Raw genomic sequence first — 24,682 nt, 5'->3', positions numbered from 1 at the left:
TGGAGCAGGTCGAGGGGCCGAACGGCCTACTCCTGTTCCTATTTCTTATGGTCTATGGGGACTGATGCCTGGTGAAGACATTGCTCAATGATGAACATGCACCTAGCACCAAGGCATTGCAAGAGCCAAGAGCTCGAGGACGAAAAGGAAGATCAATATTTTAGCCTTCAAGCAGCCCGACTGAAGAGAGGAATTCCCAGTGCAGCTCACAATCAATCTGTAAAGTCTTCACACATTCAAGTCAATTTCAATAAGTGGTATCAAATAAAGTCAGCTGTACTAGACTCCTGTATTCAGGAATGCGACAATTGTAATTATCTTCAAAAAGGGAGACAAATCATGGTGTGGAAGCAAACTCTTCTGGTCCATAGCAGGGAACATCCTAACACACATTCTCCTGAATTGCCTATTTCCTGTGGCTGAGGAAACCCTTCCAAAGACACATTGTGGCTTCCCCTTGAAGGGGCAGTTAAGAGTCAACCATATTGCTGTGGGTCTGGAGTCATGTGTAGGCCAGACCAGGGAAGGATGGCAGATTTTGTTCTCTAAAGGACATTAGTGAACCAGGTGGGTTTGTTCGACAATGGTTTCATGGTCATCATTAGACTTTTAATTCCAGATATTTTATTGAATTTCATCACCTGCTGTGGTGGGATTTGAACCCGGGTCCCCAGATCATCATTCTGGGTCTGAGGATTACTAGTCTAGTGACCATACCACTATGCCACCATCTACCCATATGTTGGCAGCCACCTCTTTCAAATGAGCCAGCTCAGCAGTCTACAAAATATGGTAGTGAGTATTTGGCAACAAAGGCTTTTGCAAATCAACAAACGTCCTAGTGTACAGAGCAGTTGGAGTCACCACACTGTTGTATGCAGCGAGATTGTATGCAGCGAGTTGTATGCAGCCAAGAAGGCATACGGCATGCTCAAGAAGGCATACGGCATGCTTGCCTTCATTGGCCGGGGCATTGAGTATAAGAATTGGCAAGTCATGTTGCAGCTGTATAGAACCTTAGTTAGGCCACACTTGGAGTATAGTGTTCAATTCTGGTCACCACACTACCAGAAGGATGTGGAGGCTTTAGAGAGGGTGCAGAAGAGATTTACCAGAATGTTGCCTGGTATGGAGGGCATAAGCTATGAGGAGCGATTGAATAAACTCGGTTTGTTCTCACTGGAACGAAGGAGGTTGAGGGGCGACCTGATAGAGGTATACAAAATTATGAAGGGCATAGACAGAGTGGATAGTCAGAGGCTTTTCCCCAGGGTAGAGGGGTCAATTACTAGGGGGCATAGGTTTAAGGTGAGAGGGGCAAGGTTTAGAGTAGATGTACGAGGCAAGTTTTTTACGCAGAGGGTAGTGGGTGCCTGGAACTCACTACCGGAGGAGGTAGTGGAAGCAGGGACGATAGGGACATTCAAGGGGCATCTTGACAAATATATGAATAGGATGGGAATAGAAGGATACAGACCCAGGAAGTGTAGAAGATTGTAGTTTAGTCGGGCAGTATGGTCGGCACGGGCTTGGAGGGCCGAAGGGCCTGTTCCTGTGCTGTACATTTCTTTGTTCTTTGTTCTTTGAGATCTGGACTGTGCATCAGCATCACATAAGAGCATTAAAGAACATTTTTAAAAATTCATTCACGGCATGTGGGTGTCACTGGACCAGCATTTATTGCCCATCCCTAATTGCCCTTGAAAAGGCAGCAGCAAACTGCTTGTTGAACTGCTGCAGTCCATGTGATGTCGGAACCCCCACAATGCTGTTAGGGTGGTGCAGGATTTTGAGCCAGCGACAGTGAAAGACTGGCAATATAGTTCCAAATCTGGATGGTGTGGGGCTTGGAAGCTGCGATCAAAAGGTGCTTTGGTGAGTTGTTGCACTACATGTAACATCTGGATGAGCAGAGAGATCTCGGTATCCATGTACATAGATCCCTGCAAGTTGCCACCCAGGTTGAGAGGGTTGTTAAGAAGGCGTACGGTGTGTTAGCTTTTATTGGTAGAGGGATTGAGTTTCGGAGCCATGAGGTCATGTTGCAGCTATACAAAACTCTGGTGCGGCCGCATTTGGAGTATTGCGTGCAATTCTGGTCGCCGCATTATAGGAAGGATGTGGAAGCATTGGAAAGGGTGCAGAGGAGATTTACCAGAATGTTGCCTCGTATGGAGGGAAGGTCTTATGAGGAAAGGCTGAGGGACTTGAGGCTGTTTTCGTTAGAGAGAAGGTTAAGAGGTGACTTAATTGAGGCATACAAGATGATCAGAGGATTGGATAGGGTGGACAGTGAGAGCCTTTTTCCTCGGATGGTGATGTCTAGCACGAGGGGACATAGCTTTAAATTGAGGGGAGATAGATATGAGACAGATGTCAGAGGTAGGTTCTTTATTTAGAGAATAGCAAGGGCATGGAATGCCCTGCCTGCAACAGTAGTGGACTCGCCAACACTAAGGGCATTCAAATGGTCATTGGATAGACATATGGACGATAAGGGAATAGTGTAGATGGGCTTTAGAGTGGGTTCACAGGTCGGCGCAACATCGAGGGCCGAAGGGCCTGTTCTGCGCTGTCATGTTCTATGTTCTATGTTGTAGATTGTACACACTGCTGCCAATGTTGATGCCAGAGGGAATGAATGTTAAAGGTGGTGGATGGGATCCCTAACAAGTGGGTGCTTTGTCCTGGATGGTGTTGAGCTTCTTGGGTATTGTTGGAGCTGCACTCATCCAGGTCACACTCCTGACTTGTGCATTGTAGATGGTGGGCAGGCTCATTCCATCAGCAATGCCTCAGCCACATCCTCTAGATTCAATGGGAAGACCGCTAAACAACCCCCAACATCCTTCTTGAATCTAGCTCCACAAACATTCAAGCAAAATTCCTGCAAAATCAACTTCAATGAACTGGACACTTGTGTCCTGTCCCCCTTGCCAGGCCCTATTTTCTCAACTGTCAAATGGCATGCATTCCAGGATAGAACAAAGAAAACACTTTAAAGATACTCTGAAGCTCTGCTTGAAGTGCAGCAACATTGACAGTGACAAGTTGGAGGGACTCATCGTTCAGAAGGGAAACAACTTGTCCATCAAACTGCATCATGCTTTGAGTCCAAATTTCTTAAATGATGAGCAGAGGGGTGTCAGAGAAGGAAAGAAAAGGAAGCTACTGCTGCACCCCATGTTCCACTATTTGGGTCCTCCTTCTCAGTCCGCCCAAGAATCTGTGGTTCGAGAATTTGCCTGTTCAGTCATTAAGACCCATGCTTAAACTCGCACCCGAGTAGAGATCATCCTTGAATCAAGGGACAGTCAATGACGACGAGTCTTGCCTGTGCCAGATATTGTGGATTCACAACCCATTCCAGAGATTTGAGCACAAATCATCTAAACTGACATTGCAGTGCAGTTCTGAGGGATTGCTGCATAGTCAGAAATGCTGTCTTTTGCACAAGGTGCTAAAACGGAGGAGCTACCTTTTCTCACACGCTTTGCATCTGGTTTGCTTTTACAGATTTACTTTGTACTTTCTAGATTGAACTTGGTTCTCATCCGTACTATGAACTCAGTTGGCTGGATGGCTCCAATTTGAAGCAATATAGTGACAGCAACACAAGTACAACCTCTTGTCGGTTGCAAGAAAAATAGTAAATGCTCGACAATCTCAGCAAGTTTGACAGCATCTGTGAAGAGTAAACAGAGCTAACGTTGAGTCTGGATGACTCTTTGTCAAAGCTCTTAGCAGCTGTGGGTGGCACAGTGGCTAGCACTGCTGCATCACCGCACCAGGGAACGAGGTTCAATTTTGACTGTGGGTAACTGTGTGGAGTCTGCACACTTTCCCCATGTCTGCATGGGCTTCCTCCGGGTGCTCCGGTTTCTGCTCAGTCCAAAAATGTGCATGTTAGGTGGGTTGGCCATGATAAATTGCTCCTTAGTGTCCAAAGGTTAGGTGGGGTATTTGGGATGGGGCAGGGAAATGGGCCTGGGTAGGGTGGTCTTCCAGAGGGTCAGTGCAGTCTTGATGGGCCAAATGGCCTCCTTCTGCACTGTAGGTATTCGATGTTTGCTTATGGAGGCTGCATCCTTGCCCTGTCCCACATCCGATATGGAATGGCACCACTCAAGCAATATAACCAATTGTCTCTCTCTCTCTAATGGACAGAGATGCCTATGGTCCTTAGTGTGCTACTGGTAATTTGAAATTATCATTTGCTCTCTCTCACATGATGTAAAAGACCACTTGGCTACATTTTTAAGAAGTGTAGTCTGTCCTGCCAATATTTGTCCTTCACTCAATATTGAAAATATAGATTACCTTGGTCATTACTACACTCTCGTTTGCGGGGATCATTGTGTACAAAGTGATTACCGCCTTATATTACAATCGTGACTACACTTCAAAAGTACTTCATCAATTGCAAAGTGCTTTGGGGCATTGTGATCATGAAAGGCATTACATAAATTGAAGTCTTTATTTTCTTTTTTTACAATGCAATGAGAAATATGCAACAATTAGGTAACAAGAATATATGCAGTCCATATAACGATCACAAATACATTTACAGGAAAAAAATCTTACCTTTAGTACAGCGTATCCTCATAACTGCCTCAAAGCCGATTTTTCTAATGAGATATCGTTTGAAGTCTTTCTGAAACTTCTCAACCTGGGCAGGATTGTGAATGTGATGGAATGATGGATAATAGAAGACGGATCCAGCAGAATATTTTGACATACAAGCTGTGAAAAACATCACATTTGCATTAAGTTTAAAATTTGCTGTTACTCACTGGTTATGATTATGCAAAGCCTTTTGCAAGTACAAACATTTGGTGAGAAATCAATTATTGTAATTGAAGTGTTGAGAGTAATTATTTCAGTGTGTGTGTATGTACAATAAACAGAGCAGAAATGTTCCTGAAAGACATGACAAAATCAAGTAACTAGTTTATTAAATTAGAACACCTTGACCTTTTTCAGCTGGACAAATATTACTTTTTGCACTTTTATTTTTCATTATTTTGATTGTCTTATTTTCTATCTTTATTTCTTCAGCATAATTCTTCGCATTTCTTCAAGTAACTTTTTCTTTATTTTCCTTTCATTCTTCTGTTTCCCATTAGTTTCTCTTTTAAATTCAGGACTTTGCTTTCGATTTTTTTTTTGTTATTTCATGGAATGAGGGCACCACTGGCATTTGTTGCTCATCCCCAATTGTCCTAAATGTCTTGATAGATCATTTCAGACGGCAGTTAAAAGTCAATCACATTGTTGTGGGTCTGTAGTCACATGTAGGCCAAGGATGGCAGACTTCCTTCCCTGAAGGGGGAGGCAGTGGCATAGTGTTATTGTCAATAGACTAGTAATCCAGAGATCCAGGGTCATGCTCTGGGGTCCTCGGTTCCAATTCCACCACGGCAGGTGGTTAAATTTGAATTCAATAAAAATTTGGAATTAAAAGTCGAATGATGACCATGAAACCGTTGCCGATTGTCATAAAGACCCATCTGGATTACTAATGCCCTTCAGGATCTGCCGTCCTTACCCGGTCTGGCCTACACGTGACTCCAGACCCACACAGCGATGCAGTTGACTCTTAACTGCCCAGTCTAAAATGGCCGAGCAAGCCACTCAATTCAAGGGCAATTAGGGAAGGGTAAAAAATCCTGACCCAGCCAGCGACACCCCATCCCAAGAACAAATTTTAAAAAATGAGTGAACCAGATAGGTTCATGAATACCGAGACTCGTTTTATATTCCAGATTTATCAAGTGAATTTAAATTCCACGACTGCCATGGCAGGATTTGATCCCAAGTCTGGAGAGCATTAGCCTTGTTACTAGTTCAATAACACAACCACTATGCCACTGTCTCCCCATTATGAATGGTACAGAGAGGATTTAACTTTTCAGCAAATGTTTTTTTTATGAGCCATTAGCTACAAAATATAATGGATTTACTGGGAGTTCCAAGACTAGCAGAGATATCAAGCCACTACAAAATGCACAATCCTTCTCACAAACCATAGAAAACCAGTTGAGGACCAGGTTGAGTACTGCTACAAATGAAGAAAGTAATTTCTGCGATATTACACTCAAAACAGCAGAGGATTTATTTACTGGATGTAAACAAATAAAAGCAAGACCTGTACCAAATACAAACACACTCCAATTCCAACATATCTTGCAGCTAGATTGTTCAGCAATATTCTATTAAATCAAATTAACTTATTCGAGGTGCAAACTTTCTTAAACACAATCAATGTGAAGCAAAGAACATAATGAATGACAAGTTATCAGAATAAAGAGCAAATAGGATTTGCGTGCTCTATTGACAAGCAATTTTATTTTATAATTTCATTTTGGAACTCAACTTGTTCCTGTATCTTTCAATCCCATTATTCAATAAGAATTTTTTTTTTTTTTTTTTAAAAACCACTCCAATACAGCTTTGAAAAATATTGATTATACAAATGCAGTAAAGCCTGCAATAAAGCAATTAACATTCTGGGCAAAATTATACATCTGAGTTATACCAGTTCCCTAAAGTTATATCAGGCACATATGTCAGTTCAAATATGGATAAAAATAAAATAAATAATCTTTTATTGTTACAAGTATGAAGTTACTGTGAAAAGCCTCTAGTCGCCACATTCCAGCACCTGTTCGGGTAAGCCGGTATGGGAATTGAACCCACGTTGCTGGCCTTGTTCTGCATTACAAACCAGCTGTCTAACCCACTGAGCTAAACCGGCAGGCAGAGTATAATTAGCCACAAATAAAAAGAATGCCTCATATAATGTATTTCCTTCATTAGCATCTTATCAAATAGCACATAAAGAACAGCAAGCAGTGCATTCCAGTGTCAGAGCTGCTTTGACTGGCAGGGGGCAGAGTTACACTTTAAATCCTCTGAACAGAGTTGCACTGAATACAAGATAAACTCGTCAATTTTGCACTATGAAATTTTGGGGAAAAATCTCCCGCTTTCACCTGCCAAAGGGGTCAACAGCCAGGAGGCATTCCTGCAAGTTCCCCAGCAGGCCAGGTCAGTAATTCCGAACAGTCCAATCTCAGAAATGTTGACTGGAGTGGTGGGTGCATACTAAGCTGAGGAGAACACCAACCCTATTAAAACTGAATCAGAGGCAGGAGCAGTCGAGTTTATGCGCTCCGGCACTGCTCGTCTTTTAATCCAACATTTCATCCTAATGCACATTTCTTACTTGTTATTTCTTGAGTTATCTGTCCCAGGAAGTTCCTGATTGGTCTTTTTGTGAGAACGAACCAAGACAAAATGCTTGGTGATAGCCACACACCGGTCCGGTTGTGGAACCAACCAAAACAGCACTTCAGATGAACCAAAATGTCCGTTCAAGCCCCCATCTGCAACAACCACAGGTTTGCACCAGCCAGGGCTTCTACAGAGACAACAGACTAACACTAGAGGACCTAACAGAGAAGTTCCAGCTGATTGGGGGGAAACAAGCTAAGATACATGCAGGTCAAAAATGTCTTACGTAGGGAAACAAAAACATGCCCACGACGACAGCAACAATCGAGGATTTACTTAGGGAGGGGGAAATACGGCCACTTGAATGGGCGACTACGAGGAAGGGCATGCATACCACTGGACGAGACAAGGGACAAGTGGGAGGAAGATCTAGGGTTTGAAATAGGGTGGGGATTTTGGAGCGAAGCACTACACAGGGTCAATTCTACCTCCACATGGGCAAGGCTAAGCCTAATGCAGCTGAAAGTGGTACACAGAGCTCACTTAACCAGAACCCGAATGAGCAGGTTTTTATAATAATCGTTATTAGTGTCACAAGTAGGCTTAGATTAACACTCCAATGAAGTTCCTGTGAAAATCCCCTACTTGCCACATTTGGGTACACGGATGGAGAATTTAGAATGTCCAATTCACCTAACAAGCAAGTCCTTCAGGAAACTGGAGCGCCCGGAAGAAACCCACATAGACACAGACACGGACAGAACGTGCAGACTCCGTACAGACAGTGACCCAGCTGAGAATCGAACCCAGGTCCCTGGCGCTGTGACGCAACAATGCTAACCACTGTGCTAAGGTGCTGCTGATAACATTAAAGGGTTTGAACCCAGGGCCTCCTAGACCGAAACACCCAAAGCGAGAATCATACCCCTAGACATACGAGTCGGTAACGTCCTGGAGGTGGAGGACATATGCGAACAGTGCCAAGGAGACCCGACCGACCACACCCACATATTCTGGTCTTGCCCCAGACTAGTTGGGTACTGGACAGCCTTCTTTGAGGCGATGTCCAAGGTGGTGGGGATGAGAGTGGAGCCAGGCCCGAGAGTGGCAGTCTTCGGGGTATCAGAACAGCCAGATCTCTTCACGGAGAGGAAGGCCGACACCCTTGCCTTTGTCTCCCTAATCACCCGCCAGAGAATCCTGCTCGGCTGGCGGTCAGCAGCACCACCCAAAGCTGCAGCTTGGTTGTCCAACCTGTCGGAATTTCTCCAAATGGAGAAAATAAAATTCATCACCCGGGGGTCGGAAGAGGGCTTCCGCAAAACGTGGGAGCCATTCACCCAGTTGTTCCAAGGCCTGTTTGTCGCCAACAGCCAATAAGCCAGAAGGAGAGGGAAGCTACAGTATAATAATGGAAAGGGGGAGGGGGGAAAATAAAGTGGCATGGAGCCCAACCATGCCTAGCAAATAATAAAATACATGGCATCATGCCAACCCAACAGGATATAAGAGCATATGAGGAGGTAAGAGGACACACCAGGCGACTGGAAGGGGGGGGGGGGGGGGTTTAAGGAAGAAAAAAAAGAGGAGGGAGCAGCAGGGGACCCAGCGAGAACTAAATGCCTACTGGAGAACGTAAAATAAGCTGAAACAGTTGTAAATAACGAAAGATAACCGATGTAAATAATGGAAGACGACCGTAATGTATATATTCTTGTCTTCGATATATGTTCACGCTTATCTTTGTTCTGTAGAATATGAAAAATCCTTAATAAAAACATTTTTTTTTAAAAAAAAAGAAAAAAATGCTTAAATCCTCATTTGTTTTGTGGCGGTTGGAGTGAGCTAGGGTGGGGATCAGCGAGGAGTGGCGCAGTTGTTGCTGGGTGGGATCTCGCCTTGGTGGTGGTGCTGTGTGTATCGGATGATGGCCACCTTCAACGACGTTGCCTTGGTGGAGAATTTTGGTCCTGTAGTGCAGGTCGTCTCGCTTCGAGGTATTGCAGTGTACCTTTAGAAGAGCAGTGGAGTACCTTTAGAAGAGCAGTGGAGGTGCATGAGAGGGTTGTTGCATCCAAAAGAGCACTGTACCTGGTCAGGGACCACCTTCATTTTGTTGAAATCCTACTGCAGGTATGTCGGGTATCCTGAAGGGTTCGGAAGGCGACGATTGGAGCTGGGGCAGGGTGAAATGTGGGAGGATATGGCTGATAAGGTTTGTTCAGTCCTCAATGAGATTGAGGATAACCTCCCCCAGTTAGAGTTAATCCGGTTCGGAATTTTCTTTTGGATTTGTATATTCTTTGCATTAAAATCCAGGTCTTCGTCCTTCTTTGACCTGGGCAGAGTTGGCATTCTGGAGGGGACCGGGTTCCTTCATGAGGCAGTTTTTTTCTTTCCTCTTGTTTGGTCTCTTCAGGCTCCTGCCCTGGGGTTGTTGTGGTGGTCAGGGGTTGAGGGGAGAGGTTGTTCTAGATATCCTTTCTGCCACGGTGGTCACTTTGAGCTAGGTCGGTTGTCTCTTCTCCGGGTTTCTTCTTCTGGACTTCTCTTCATTCAAGTGAGCAGGGTGTTTGTTTTCTTGCCTTATCTGGCCCGGTGATTTGGGAGGCTGAGGGCTGGTTCTGAGTTTATGCTGCAGAGGAAACAGTTAGCACACCCTCCCAGGGCATCTAATTATTGGGTGTCTCGACGATTCCTCTTCTTGTGAGAGCACACCCCCCCCGCCCCCCCCCCCCCCCACCTCTTAGCCGGGACTGGAATAATCATCATCTTATAGTGCATTGCTTGGAATGGGCGTGGAGAGATACAAGCTCAACTAGGGTGCAGGTTTTTTTGGGGGTGTGCTAGAGACCCTTGGGGGTATAGTTTCCAATGTGTCGGTTGGTGCTGGGCTAGGCCAGGCTCAATGTTTTGGCTATTATCCTGTTATCCTTAGCGGCTCAGATGCCCTGTGTGTGTGGAGGGGCTACATGGGGGTCTGGGTTTTATTTCCTTGCTGCTCTGGAGCACAGGGGCCAGGGGATTGGTAGAGTTCTTGCCTTAGTGGACAACCTGCGGTGCTCCCTGGGGAGTGGCCTGTTCTCCTTTTTACTGATTAGTGTTGCCATCTGGTGGGATAGATGTGCAAGTCAGTTTTTTTCGCTCCTTTCCAGCCTTGGGTGGTCTAGTGGGCCTGACCATAGGCTGAACATACTGTTACTGGTCCTCTCTTCCACTCCTTTGGTTACAATTCTGGTTCTGCCTTGGGCCTAGGGGTTTTGTTGGGTTAGGCAATATGCCTGTAACGCCCTGTAAATCTGGGGTTTCCGTGTATTTTCTTTTGTTTTTGCGAGGGCGGGTATGACAAATCAATTCCTTGCACCTACATGGGTGCAGGTGGTCTGGAATCCGCAAAGAAAAAGTGGTGTTGGATCATTGAACGATGGTATGAAGTCAATTATGATGCTGTTCTCCTGTTCCAGACTGTGCTCAGTGGGTTAAGCGGTATCGGTTCTTCTCTTCCTTGCTTTGGGTGTTGCATTATTTTGTAATTTTATGTAATTTTGTTAAAAAATGTAAAAGCTCAATAAACACAATTTTAAAAAAGAGCCAGAATTCCACTCCAATTAATCAATACTTTTATGGTTAAAAACAACCATTTCTCTGGAGATCAAAAACTGGGGACACAACTTAAAATACTTCGATCAGCAGCAGCTTGCTGTTCAAATAGGATTTCACACCTTCATGTGTGCTTTCAGTGAGTTGTAAACCTGCCACTGACAGTTATGTAATGGTACAATAACATCTTTTCAATGATTGTAGCTTTACCTTGTGACATAAATTTACTGACCTTTGGCGAATCATCAAGTTTCAGCGTGAAGTTGTGAAACCTCTTCAATACATTAAGTTCTCTAACAACTTTTTATCGTCAGTTGGTACTTTGAGTTTTTAAATACCTGTGCGTCATGAACCTTTGCAATATGCAGCCCAGGCCCTGGGTTAAGTTTTATGCGCCTGAGAGAGCATTGAGCAAACTTTAAAAATTGGGTTGATCCCTACTGGTTCAAAAGGAAGGTATTTCTTTCTTCATTTGTCAACTTTAGTATATAAATTACTTAATGGTAATGAAAAACATTCTCTTACCGAGTGATGCCATGTCAGTATATTGTCCACTCAGTAAAAACAGATCCACTGCCACCTGCTGGCCTGAGCAGTCCAAAGCAAACTTTTTATAAAAGTCTGTGGCCGGAGCAAGATGTTGCACACCCTTAATTGAAATTAAAGAGTTAGTATTTCACACTTTCTCACTAAACTGTCAAATAGAAAATAGCACTTGAAAAGAATATTGTCTGCCTGTGTATGTTCTCGTTTAAAATCACACGTTTATATTAGTCATTAAAATGGCAATTGACTTGTTTCATTAAAGGTTTTTGCTTCAACATGATCCACTCTCCCTCACTATATGGATCACATCGTTGTTTGATCACAGTTTTGTGAATTCTAATTTTCAATTGTTTACTAATGCAAGGGATCTAAAATGAGACCCAGGATAAGATGGGCGGCACGGTAGCACAGTGGTTAGTACTGTTGCTTCACAGCTCCAAGGTCCCAGATTCGATTCTTGGCTTGGGTCACTATCTGTGTGGTGCTTGTACATTCTCCCCGTATCTGCGTGGGTTTCCTCCGGGTACACTGGTTTCCTCCCACAAGTCCCGAAGGACGTGCTGTTAGGTAAATTGGGATATTCTGAATTCTCCCTCCGTGTACCCGAACAGGCGCTGGAATGTGGCGACTAGTGGCTTTTCAAAGTAACTTCATTGCTGTATTAATGCAAGTCAACTTGTGACAACAAAGATTTTTTTTAAAAAGATCCTCGAACCGTGAAAGACTAGGAAAAAAAGGTTAATTTGAGTAGAACAGAGAATATCTATAAGATTGATCAAGGTCAGCAGGCAAAGCCTGCTCTGCTAATTGAGGAGTTGGATAGATTTCAGGTCATCTAAAGAAGAATGCAGAGTCTGGGAATTTTGCTTTGGCAGAAAATTCAGGGTTTGAATGAAGTTAAAATAAAAATGATGTGCAAAAGTAACTTATTAGTTTGGAAGATCAAAAATAGATAATTAACGCCGGGATCTATTAAAAATCAATGTATTCCATCAGTAATTGTTGCCCACTCCATTTTATACAGTAAAATTACATGTGCTTTAGTTTACCAGTCACATTCATCAATTCTCACTTGCCATGTTCCTGCAGGTAAAATTATGGCTCTGAATGCCCTAGTCAACAGTACAAGCAAGTCAGGCACAGCAAATTCCCTCATGATTGATGCTATTTTTCTGTCATATGAGAGAGAGAGAGAGAGAGAGAGCGAGAGCGAGAGCGAGAGCGAGAGAGATGCCTCACCAGCAAATACAGGCACAGCAACGATCATAAAGGATATTGGAGTGGGTAACCCCAGACAGTGCTGCGGACATGATGGTTTGAACCAGAAAGCAGCGGTTCTTTACTCCAAGGTTGTCAGCAGCAATGCCTGATAGACTGACTGATTAGTCTGTCAATGATTTGAGATAATGAGCAATCACAGAGCTCTGCATTTCAATCAGAAATGATGAAACAGATTACATACCTGTGGATCAGAAAACATTAAGTGTGTTCAAGCTTAAATGCAGCATGTGTTTAACAAGTTTACACGTACTTCCAAAATATGGCACCATTCACATTGCAAAGTATAAACCCATTAACATTTCAGACCGACCGGAATAATCTAAACTGGAATTGGAAACCCTCTTACTTAAGTGTTCTGTGCCCACCCTACTATATGCCACTTTTCCATTGTCTGAAGGCCGCAGGGAATCCTTCAGGTTACTCAAGAGTTGCTCAGCCCCAAAAATGGAGTCTACAGTGATGCATAGTCACCAATACATTATTTCTCAAAGACACTTTCACATTTGGCATGAAAGACAAATTACCTTTATGGTGGATCTCTGGTTAGGATCTTCCCTTGATAGAAGATGACCCACACCGACAGATGGTAGCTGTGTCTGAAACACAGATATGCGCCCCCCTGTCGCACACATAAGTTTAAATGCAGCCTGCAGAGCAGGGCCCAACGCACTATGGGTCTCTCTTGTGTTGGTGAACATTGTTGGCAATACTTTCAATAAATCTTTAATAAGCTACAAATAAAACAAAAACACATTTCATATTTCTTAGGGTAAAAAAGATCATATGCAGCAACTGGCAAATGTTTAGCAAAGATCTATAGTAATTATTTTTCCCTCAGTAACATCCATGTGACATTAAACATTAATGGCAATTCTGCAATCAAGAAGCCTGACAATGTACCAGTGGCTTTTCTGCATATTTCAATGAAATACAATATCTCCTCAGGATAATTCTGTGGGTTATTATACACGGGGTCTACAGCAGAACCAGCAGAGTACTACGTGAATTCCCTCAGCAATAAAGACAGCTCGGATTGCTTCATGCAACTAAAAACAAGGAGAGGAATACCTTGCTGTGTCATTATGCTATTGGACAGGAGGCAAGAGAAAAGCAATGAGTTTTGGATACACCAGATGATGCCCACATCACAACAAAAAGGCATCAAAGATGAGCACACACATACGGAACCAATAAAACAGCTGCCTCCTCCGGTAATTACACCCAGGGGAAATAAAAACTGCATTTTTTCATATTTGTTTTTTGTTCCTCCAAAAAAATGATTTTCTTTCCGTGCAGAACCCCGTAAGTATTGAGATCCACCCTTCAGTGTTTTCACAGAATTTACTGCATCAGTGCTTTTGTCAGTCGAGAAGACAACTTGGATTCATTGATACTTATAGAAATATATACATAATGATTTTGTTTATGTATCAGAAAATCCCAGTGGGCGACTGTATGAACCGGTTTTTGTTTACGTGTAATGGGTTTATTTTCTTTCGTATAAACTCAAGATTGTTAGAAATCCATTAAGTGCTCCCTTGGTAGACCAGCAAGTTTAACCAGTGAGTAGCTGAACTGTACAGATCAAGTTGGCGGATCTCAGCTGTTTGGTGAGAGGGGCGCTTGCCCTAGGCTGCAAATGGAAGGAAAAGCAGACAGAAAATGAAAGAGTCAGATATTCAGTTCCAAAATATTGTTCAGTGGTCTGTATTGGAAATGAACCTGAACGAAGAACACACAAGAGCAGGACCAAAAGTGGATGTTGCCACAGTTACTGCCACTCACACATGAACCAGTACTTGAGTTAGGTACTGGAGGGAGCCCACAGAAAGCATGAAAGGGGCAGAAAGGATGGGAATGATTTTTTAAATCCTATACTAAAGAAAACATAGCTGCTTATATTTTGACCACACTGGCAACCCAGGTTCTAATTTCTAATTCCAATTAGATTATACATTAACATTCTATAATCACTGTTTGAGCATTAAAATGCTTAAATATAATTTTGTTGCAAATTTTTCTTTGGCATACTCATTTTTTGTTGGAATGCTCATCTAATGATCAAATGAATACTTGTATGCAATCTCAATTAAAATATGCAGAGGAATGTGATCACAAAAGAAACTATAGTACAACTTAAGAGTCCATTTCTTGGACGTGCCGAAGGTTTACAGTGAGATATAATTTTGTTCTGTGACTAACACATCAATGCATAACAGTATATTTCTATTAACAAAATCATGCATTGGATATCAGTTTTAAAATAAATATTAGGTTCTTTTAAAAAAATATTTTTCATGGTTTAGATTATTTTCGTTATAAACCAGTCTGCTGGGCAATTAGGACTAGAAAATGGCAATTAAAAAAAAAACTATCCAAATAGGATATGATTTATTTTAGTCTTCTAGTCCTTTACCATCCCCTCTCACTCAACCCGAGGAATCTTTGTCTCCATCCTAAACATCACATAGTTACAAAGTAGAAAGCAGTAAGAATTCTTACACCAGATTAAAGTTCAACAGGTTAATTTCGAATCACTAGCTTTCAGAGCACTGCTCCTTCCTCAGGTGAATGAAAAGGTAGGTTCCAGAAACATATATAAAATATATATATGAATATATATATATGAATATATATATAAATATATATATATGAATAAATATATATATATATATATATATATATATATGAATATATATATATATATATATATATATATATATATGAATATATATATATATATATATATATATTATATATATATTATCCCTCTGAACACTGGTTTTCCAATCTGTCCTTGCCACTATGACCCCCTTGTCTTGTTAAATATGAGCATGTTTCTCTTACTTGAACATAATAGTTACTAACATTTGCAACAAAAAGATGTCAAGGATGAGCAAGGACCAGAGCCAAACAACACTTAGCAACAACTCTATTTTAACTGCTGGCTCCATGCAACTGCAACATATGTGGCGCTGCAACAGTTAGGCACAGGTGCAGCCAGATGGGACTTTCTGAATCCTAAGCAGCAACCCACTTATCTGATCGGTCAAACATTACCGTTACTCCCTCAACCAGAGGGGTACATAAGATTACAGCACATGAGAAAGCTGTACATGGAAGTTAACACCTAGAAAATCCAACTTGAATATCTGACACACATGTACTAATTCACCAAATAAAATGGAATCACTAATATTACATATTTTCTATAATTCTTGTTAGTTATGCAAGGGGGTGCATATTAACTGTGTATTCATAGAAACACTACAGTGCAGAAGGAGGCCATTCGGGCTATCGAGTCTGCACCGATCCTCCGAAAATGCACCCTACCTGGGCCCACGTCCCCACCCTATCTGCACAACCCCACCCAACCTTTTGGGCATGAAGGGGATACTAACATGACCAATCCACCTAACCTTCTCATCTTTGGACTGCCGGGAGAAAACCAAAGCACCCCGAGGAAACCCACGCAGATATGGGGATAAAGTGTAAATTCCACAAAGACAGTCACCCAAAGTCGGAATTGAACCCAGGTTCCTGATGCTGTGAGACAGCAGTGCTAATTGCTGGCAGCACTGCAAAATACGTAAACCCGCTCATAGAATGCTACAGCAGATGCCAGTCCAGAAGTGTTGGTCAATGAGTGCCTCCTGTGTCTGTCTCCATGACTGCAGTGGTTCCTGCATGTCAACTGGCTTCTTGCATTGCCTCTTTGCAAAGAAGGAGAACACGATAAGCTTGCTTACCCCATCCAAAGTCTAGTTCAAGTATTTAAAGCCATCTAAAACATTGCTCAGCGAGGGTCCTATTTAAAATGTCTGCTTCATTAGGGGTAATTTTAACCATCAAAGGCATGTGGTTTGAGCTGGGTGGGAAGTTAAATTGTTAAAAATTTCAAATCCGAACCCAACTCACCTACTTCCGGTTTTAATGGAGGTGGGATCAGGGTTAGGTAACCAACTTGCTCTCAGCAGCTGGATTAAAACCATTTCAAGAAGCTACATACATTCAGATCTCCAGGTTTCTACTTTTGCCGGCCATCAGCCAAGTTTGGGGAAAGCAGCATGGGAAATCTGGTGGATAAATGAGGTAAGGAAGACTGGATCCATAGATGAAGTGCCTTTACCACATGTCCTGTGGGTCAGGAGAAGTGTTTCCCCCAGGACAATTAAGCTAATCCTGTAAACCCAGCATTCCCGAACAGTACTTTCTGCCCTTCCCCTCAGCAATTTGTCCAAATTCCCACCTCTACAATCTTCTGATACTCCCACAATCACCATCCTTCTAAGTCTCTTGGTAAATATCGAAACCATTGTATCTAATTTCTTGGAAAGTACTGGGATATCGCATTTCTTGGAAAGTACTGGGATTTCACAGCACTATCATCAGACATGGGAGAACCGCACAAGCTATTTTTGAGGAGGCAACCCCTCCAATCATTCTTCCTTCCTAAAGACCTGTGGTGTTAAAATGGTCTTGGAATAAAGCAGCATATATAATTTGTGGGAAGAGATCATTAACATGCACAATTTTTGGCAGGTAGCGTTTTATTTAAACATGAATGGAATTATATACCAATCTATTTCAGCACGCCATTGATTTGGTACAGTCAAATACATAGTGAATAATGCCTTGCACACAGGGGAAACAAGTTGTCTCTCTGAAGCGTTATGTAGGTGGGTGTATGGTAAAACAGTGCTTTATTTACCTCTTTAACGCACTGATTGCAATTCCTGAAATATTAATTACAGGTGTCAGGAAGAGCCCTGGAGAATAAAACTTGGGGAAAGGTGAAAAGGTAGGTATCCTGCCTGGATTAGTTTGCCCGAGCCATGCACATCCTGCATTGTCTGGGCTGTCCTACACCATATAAGAAACAAAAACTGCTGCACCATTCTGTGAGGCTGAAAGGTTCATTGCAAATGTTAAGTCTGTCAGTGTTACATTGAAGCTTTGAAATGGTGCCGTTCCTTAATAAAAACAAACTCACAAATCTATTAATAACTAATTCCATTCAAATCAATCCCACCCTAAGACAAATACACAAACCTTTTGATTGCCCTTCAGGTAGTTACAAATAGATAAAAATTGTAGTTTAACTTTCAAAAATACATTTTATTGTGGGAGTAAGACTGAAGTAATAGCAAAAGAGATGACATTTGCCATTTTCTAAACATCTTACTGATTATTTTATCATATTGCCAAAGGAAATTAAATATTTTGATTTATATAGCACCATATCATTTTATCAAAACATCTCAAAGAGTTACTTGTACAGAGTGCTGAATGCTGCCACTCTGCAACATTAAAAACCCCACAAACAGCAATCAGATATATGACCAGTTAATCTGTTTTTTGATAAGGGAGGAATACTGCCCAGGACTCGGGGAGAGCTCTGTTCTGAATTGTGCCACAGAATCTTTTCTATTCAACTGACAACCAGAATAAGGAGGCATTTGGCTCATCTAAAGCACTGTGGCGCAGGATTCTGTTCAACTCAGTACTACACCAAAGTGCCAGACAAATGTTATGAAGTTGTCCTGGCATTGAATTTCAATTCACAACCCACAGAAGTAAGAACCCTTATCAACTGATCCAACCTGGCATATATCTATCTACCTGTTACATTAATATTTACCCATGGTGGAAAATAGTTTTCAGTAAAACGATAGAAATTGATTACACATCCTTACAAAAACTACCACAGCACTGAAAACGCTTTATATAAATGGAAGGATGTTAAAGTTTAATTCTCTTTTGCCTACCTCCTTGCTTTCATGTAGGTTTACCATCAAGCTGTCCGGAGTAGGTATGAAGATATCTGCAGAAAAAAACCTTCATCATTTTTTGAGAAACAAATACAAATTTTAACCTACAAGTAACTAGATATGGCCAACTAAATTAAAAAAATCTAAGAAAGTATTTCTGCATGCTTGACAACCTACACCAAAGGTTTGTCACCTGGGCTGCATTACCCATGGGAGCAGGCATAACACTGGGAGCAGGCATAACACTTGCAGCAGTCCCGTGTTGCAAGGTTCAACAGTCCTACTGTTAGCAAAATGAAGTAAAATCTCTTGAAGGTAACTGAAGGAAGAATGGGAGGTTGGCCAGGAGAGCATTTGAATAGTTAGGCGAGGAATGTGTTTCAGAAGGAAGGCTGAAGTAGGAATGAAAATGGGCAACGCTACAGAGGTGGAAGAGGGTGGTCTTATAATGAAAGAGGATATGAGGTCAGAAATTCTGTCAAAAAGGACAGAGTGGCTGCCAACAGAGGTGAGCTAGGAGTTGTCACCGCACATGTGGAGACTGACCCCATGTCTGCAAACAATGTGACCAAAGGACAGCATTTGAATGAGAAAGAAGAAAGGCTCAACCACAGAATCCAAGGAGAACACCAGGGATATAATGGCAGAGGGCGAGAACGATTTTTGGTGATGCTTGTCTACATTTGGATGGTCTGTGCAGTGCCAAGCAAGGGCAGTCTTGATGGAGAATGGAGTAGAAAAATGCATCATAGTTACAAGGACATCACCGCAACTTGGGTTTGGACCCGTTTACTCCGTGGATGGGGGAAGAAATTAGACACCTGATTGGGGAAATTCAAACAGGGAGTTACAGGAAAGATGCAAACAGATATTTGGGGTGGGGGTTGACGACACATTCAAAGACTTTTCCATGGAAAGAGAGGAAATCGTTTAAAAGGAAAGAGGGATCAAGGGTGTTTCCCTTCTTGAAGAGGAGACTAATGACAACTATTTTAGTTAAAGAAAGGGAAACCATCCCCAAAGAAGGAACCATTCACAATGACAAATAGCTTGGAAGTCAGGAAGCAAAGTTGGGTAGTCAGCAGTTTAGTGAGAATGGGGTCAAGAAAGCAAGAGCTGAGAACAAAGGGCTCAATGTTAGTGAAAAAGACATCCATGAAGTCTTTTGCATTTGTTAAATAATAAAACATTACAAGGAATAGAGAAGACAGACTTGGGCATATATACACATCTCCTAAAGTGGGAGGATAAGCTGATAAAAAAATGGATTTTAACTAGACTTAATAGGGGCACAGAATACAAAAGCAAATGGATAATAGGAACCCTACACTGCAATTAGAATATTAGTGTGGATTTTCACTTCGCAACACCCTGGGATTAAGTGGCATTCCCCAGGCACAGTGAAAAGAAAAAAGGGGCAGGGGCTTACTTAAGGCCATCATTCCCATCGCCCTGATTTCCTGCAGATTTATCGTGACATCTGCAACACAAGCTCATTATGAGGAGGCTGCAGGTGGTGCCCCGGCCTCCTGACACATTTTCCTCCATAAAGAATTACTGCAACTGAGCACCAGCCTAAATTTGTGGGTCATAAGGTCTGCCATGCACTCCCAAGAAACACGTCGAAAAGTAAGCAAACAAGATAGAGATATATTTATTGACAGGAATTCTCCCTCTTTCCCTTATTGAGGCAGGGTCACATCGTCAAACATCCAAAATTTTCAAGTGATACTTTCAACAGCAATAACCAGTTTGCAGCCTGGGTGGTGAATTTGCTCCTTATTTGGACCTGATCAATTTATTCACACTTATATTACAGCAAAGTCATTGCCGTTTTTATTTCCCATTTCCGGTCTTCTGAATATTTCAAACAAAATGCTCAACTTCTTCATTACCCAAGAAAAGCGCGGGACAAACTCCCACCTCTTGTGCATGTCAGGAGCACGATGGATAAAATTATTCAAGTGAACTTGGTGTCTTTGGAGAGATTATTTTAACCAACAGTGTTTCAAAGTACTATTGGTAAAGTCACTGGCACAGGAAACGCTGATGGCACTAAGCAATAACGAACATATTATTTTCACTTTGCTTTGCAAGTTTTTTTTACTTTCCTTAAAGCCAATACCCTGCGGTGCCATTACAACCAGCTGCTGAAACTCTAACTTCTTTCGATCATCCCTTTCAAGAGCTAACATAAACACACAAAATAGAAGCCAGAGGATGCCATTTGGCCCTTCAAACTGCTCCACCATTCAACAAGATCATGGCTGATCTTCCACCTTCCTGAACTAACCCTTATTATTAGTTATACTAAGGGAATTATACAGTGCTCCCTTAATATCCAAACATCTACTGACCTCTTTCTTGTTTTGAACATACAATGAGTATCCACAATTCTTATGTCAAAGTGAGGAGCTCTTCAATATACAAGGTTTGGGTGGGCTTAATTGTAGAATCAGAATGTTCCAAGAACCACAACTTTTTGGATCAATACAAGATCATGATAATTATTATTTCTTCACCATGACAATCAAAAGAATGATCTGTTCTATGATAGGAACTAGAGAAAGAGGTATGCAGTAACGGCTCTTGCTTGGGAATTTACAACAGACAGTGAAGGGCTCTCACAACAGTGCTGAAATTTGGAGGCGAACTCTGGTCATCTCTTATTCTGGGGTATGGCAATGACCTCTACTTCAGATCATCTTACTTGCTGAAAATAACACTTCCCACTTTGATGCAAGGTCCATTATGTGGGATGGGCCATTCCTCCCACACTAAGCATGTCTCCAACATCATTCTACATCCCTTTTAGGTGCGGAGCTCATTAACTTGGTGGGTTTTATTTTCACGTGTTGTTTCTTTGATAAGGTTGGGCGCTAGTTTGCCTAAAGCTATGCTTTCATTCGGTAGTTTCCCTTCTGCACAATTTCAGTATTCTACTGAAACTTCAGCATTAGTTATCTCAGTTAAGGACTGTCAATCCAGAGATATCCTCAACTTGATTAGTTCCACTGAATACACTTAACTGGCAAAACTGGCATTTGAACATGAAGCAGTAGAGTACTAAACAGTACTAAGAACTAGCAGGTATTCTGAAACCAACATTACTTTATGAAGTATGTTTTTGACAGATCCACTGAAATCAGTTTGAAAATTTGTGCAAATAATTATATTTTTAAATTGAGAAATATGTATAATGAAAGTCCAAATAATTGTAGGATACAGACTAAAATGGCTTTCATTAGGGTGCAATCACACAAACCTTTCCTTGCTAGTTGAATCAACAAAATTGCACTAAAGTTTGTGTTAGAAATCAAATTTTGCTTTAGATGTACAATTTGTAAGAAGTTCAATTACTAAATGGATTTAAAATGAATTTAATATTTACTTTTGAATGGCTTAATCCCACAACACTACAAATGAACCAAAGTTTGATTACAATTGCAAGACGCATTTTCAGCTGTACCTTCAATATCCGACACAATCAACATTTGAGGCTGTGACACCCCTTCTTGTAGGTTGAAGAAGTGAACTGTGCTGTCAAATGTAATAAATCCAACCCTGGTCCTTGAATCCCCAGGTAACCTTAAAAAGATATATTTATTTACATGTATTAGCACATGCGACATTGGCCATAACCTTAAAAAGAAATCTCTGATATCAATGAGTCACAAATTACTAAGAATAAAATATTGCAATATAGCATTCGATCGCTTTTTGGATTTGTGTTCAAATCCATTATGGGATGTTTAAATAATACCAGACAAGAATTAAATTACTGTATGGGAAATTAAGTTCCATTAAAAAAAAGCTTTAAATGCATTTAAAGGCAAACAGACAGAAACACAAGCCATGAGGTTTTGAAGAACTGTATGCCCAATTGGAATATAAAACTACAAGGGGCTTAGACAGACCTATGTCCATGAGCAGAAAGGCCAGTAACCAAGGGCCATACATTCAAAGTATTTGGTGGAAAGATTAGAAGGGAGATGAGGAGAAACTCTTCCATCCAAGAGAATGGTAAAAGCTGAAATCCTGACCACATCTAAAAATAATTGGATGTGCACTTAGTGCTATAGGCTGCAGGACTACCAACCAAGAGCTGGAAAATGGGATTAGGTTGGACACCTTTTTCTCAGCTAGCACAGACATGATGAGCCAAACGGTGGGCGGAATTCTCCACTCCCACGCTGAAGTGGCCGCACCGTCGTGAACGCCGTCGAGGTTCACGACGGCGCGGAACGGCCCCGGCCCCGACCGATTCAGGCCCTGACAATGGGCCAATATCGGGGCCGCGTCATCTACACGCGTCAGGCCTTGTCGCCCGCGTAAAAGCGGCGCCGCATAGATGACGCGGCCGGCGCTGCATAACGGACGTCATCCCCGCATGCGCGGGTTGGCCGGCGCCAACCCGCGCATGCGTGGTTGCCGTCCTCTCTAAGTCCGCCCCGCAAGAAGATGGGGGATGGATCTTGTGGGGCCGCGGAAGGAAGGAGGTCCTCCTTCAGAGAGGACGGCCTGACGAACAGGTGGGCACCGATCGCGGGCCACCCCACATTCCAAGTGAAGCCCGGTCCCCCTCACCCACCCACAGGCCGCCCCCCCAGCGTTCACGCACAGTCCACGACTGCAGCGACCAGGTGTGGACGGCGCCGGGGGGGGGGGGAACCCGCCGTTTTGGCCTGGCCGCTCGGCCCATCCGGGCCTCAGAATAGCGGGGGTGCCGGAGAATCGCCATTTTGGGGGTCTCCGGCGATTCTCCAGCCTGCGAAACTCGACTGGGCCGTTCCCGCCGCTTGGGAGAATCGCGGGAGGGCGTCGGACCGGCGTCCCCGGAAATTTTGGCGGCCCAGGCGATTCTCCCAACCGGCGTGGGAGTGGAGAATCGCGCCCGGTGTTCTTCTGTGTTCCAATTTTTCTACATCTTATAACTTTAAACAAAAGCGATTTTAATTACAATTATACAAGACACTTGCACAGAATTTAATTTTGGATTCATAATTATGACAATCCGGGAACAAATTGTGAAAGGTTTTGATGTTTAAATGCTCTGCTTATCACGGCTGCACAATAAATTTATACGGGCACTCTTACTTGTCAAAGTTTTCTAACAGTGACTGACAACAAATGTCCAGGTATCCCGATTCCACTGCATTATGGGAAACATCAAAAACAAAGAGGTAGACAGCAGGTTGAGGAGGCCGTAACTGCAAATAAAACATTTTGGGCATTGAAAGATATATGCTGCAAACAATTAGAACTTTAGGCTACATGAAATGCTAATACATTTCATTTACATTTTAAATGTTTTAAACTTGATTGCAATGCACTATTATGTATGGCAGCACACTTTAAATCACTTAGGCAGCAATATCTGCTAATTTGATTCTTAAAAGGCCAGCCACTTGTTGGTGGGCCAGCTCCACCAGTGGGCGGTGGCGAGAGAGATTGTTCGGGTCAGGGATGGGCGGGAGAGCAGGTGAACAAGGTTTTTGAAGAGTTCTACAGGGATTTGTATAAAGCATAGCCGCAGGAGGATGTGTCAGATATGAGGGAGTTTTTGGTCCTGAAGTAAGAGGGCAGGATTGGAGGAGCCAGTAGGGGTGGAGGAAGTGCAGGTGGCGATAGGGAGAATACAGACAAGCAAGATACCAGGGCCAGATGGTTCTCTGGTGGAATTTTATAAAAAATTTCAGGATATGTTGGTGCTGCTAAGTGGAAAGGTTTGAGGATGCGATGATCAGGGGGGGAATTGCCAGAGACGATGGGTCAGGCATCTATTTAATTGCGATTTAAAAGGACAAGGATCCGGTGTGTGGGTCGTACAGGCCTATGTCTCTGTTGAATGTGGATGCCAAGGTATTGGCGAAGGTGCTGGTACTTAGGTTGGAGGTGTGCCAAACAAGGTTAATTGGGGAGGATCAGATGGGGTTCGTAAAGGGCAGGCAGTTGTCGTCAAGCTGTTGGATGTGGTGCTTTCTCTGGCAGAAGAGAATTGAAGGTGGTGACGATGCTGGATGCGGAGAAATTTGATCGGGTGGAGTGGAGCTATCTGATTACGTTGTTGGAGAGGTTTGGGATTGGGCTACGTTTGTGGCAATTGTTGTATAAAGGTTCTGATGGCCTGTGTGCGAACAAATGAAATGAATTCAGGGTACTTTCCGTTGCACAGGGGAACGAGGCAGGGATGCCCCTTCTTTTGCACTGGCGATAGAGCACTTGGCTATAGCACTGAGGTGCTCGGA

General features: G+C 42.6%; 1 protein-coding gene across 5 annotated transcripts in view; it reads right to left on the bottom strand.

Annotated features, from left to right (window-relative positions):
* Positions 1-24,682, bottom strand: part of LOC140408582 (protein transport protein Sec24B-like) — a 148,466-nt gene that overhangs the window by 48,475 nt on the left and 75,309 nt on the right. For all 5 annotated transcript variants that reach the window (XM_072495992.1, XM_072495996.1, XM_072495995.1 and 2 more), the window contains 6 exons: positions 23,532-23,644; positions 21,904-22,022; positions 18,432-18,487; positions 13,188-13,394; positions 11,362-11,485; positions 4,585-4,743 (listed from right to left, as the gene is read on the bottom strand). In XM_072495992.1, coding sequence (XP_072352093.1) covers positions 4,585-4,743; positions 11,362-11,485; positions 13,188-13,394; positions 18,432-18,487; positions 21,904-22,022; positions 23,532-23,644 — 778 coding nt within the window. The remainder of the gene's footprint in view (positions 1-4,584; positions 4,744-11,361; positions 11,486-13,187; positions 13,395-18,431; positions 18,488-21,903; positions 22,023-23,531; positions 23,645-24,682) is intronic.

The sequence above is a fragment of the Scyliorhinus torazame genome, chromosome 3, assembly GCF_047496885.1.
Source record: "Scyliorhinus torazame isolate Kashiwa2021f chromosome 3, sScyTor2.1, whole genome shotgun sequence".
Taxonomy (NCBI): Eukaryota; Metazoa; Chordata; class Chondrichthyes; order Carcharhiniformes; family Scyliorhinidae; genus Scyliorhinus; species Scyliorhinus torazame.
This window is presented reverse-complemented; position numbering and strand designations above follow the sequence as displayed.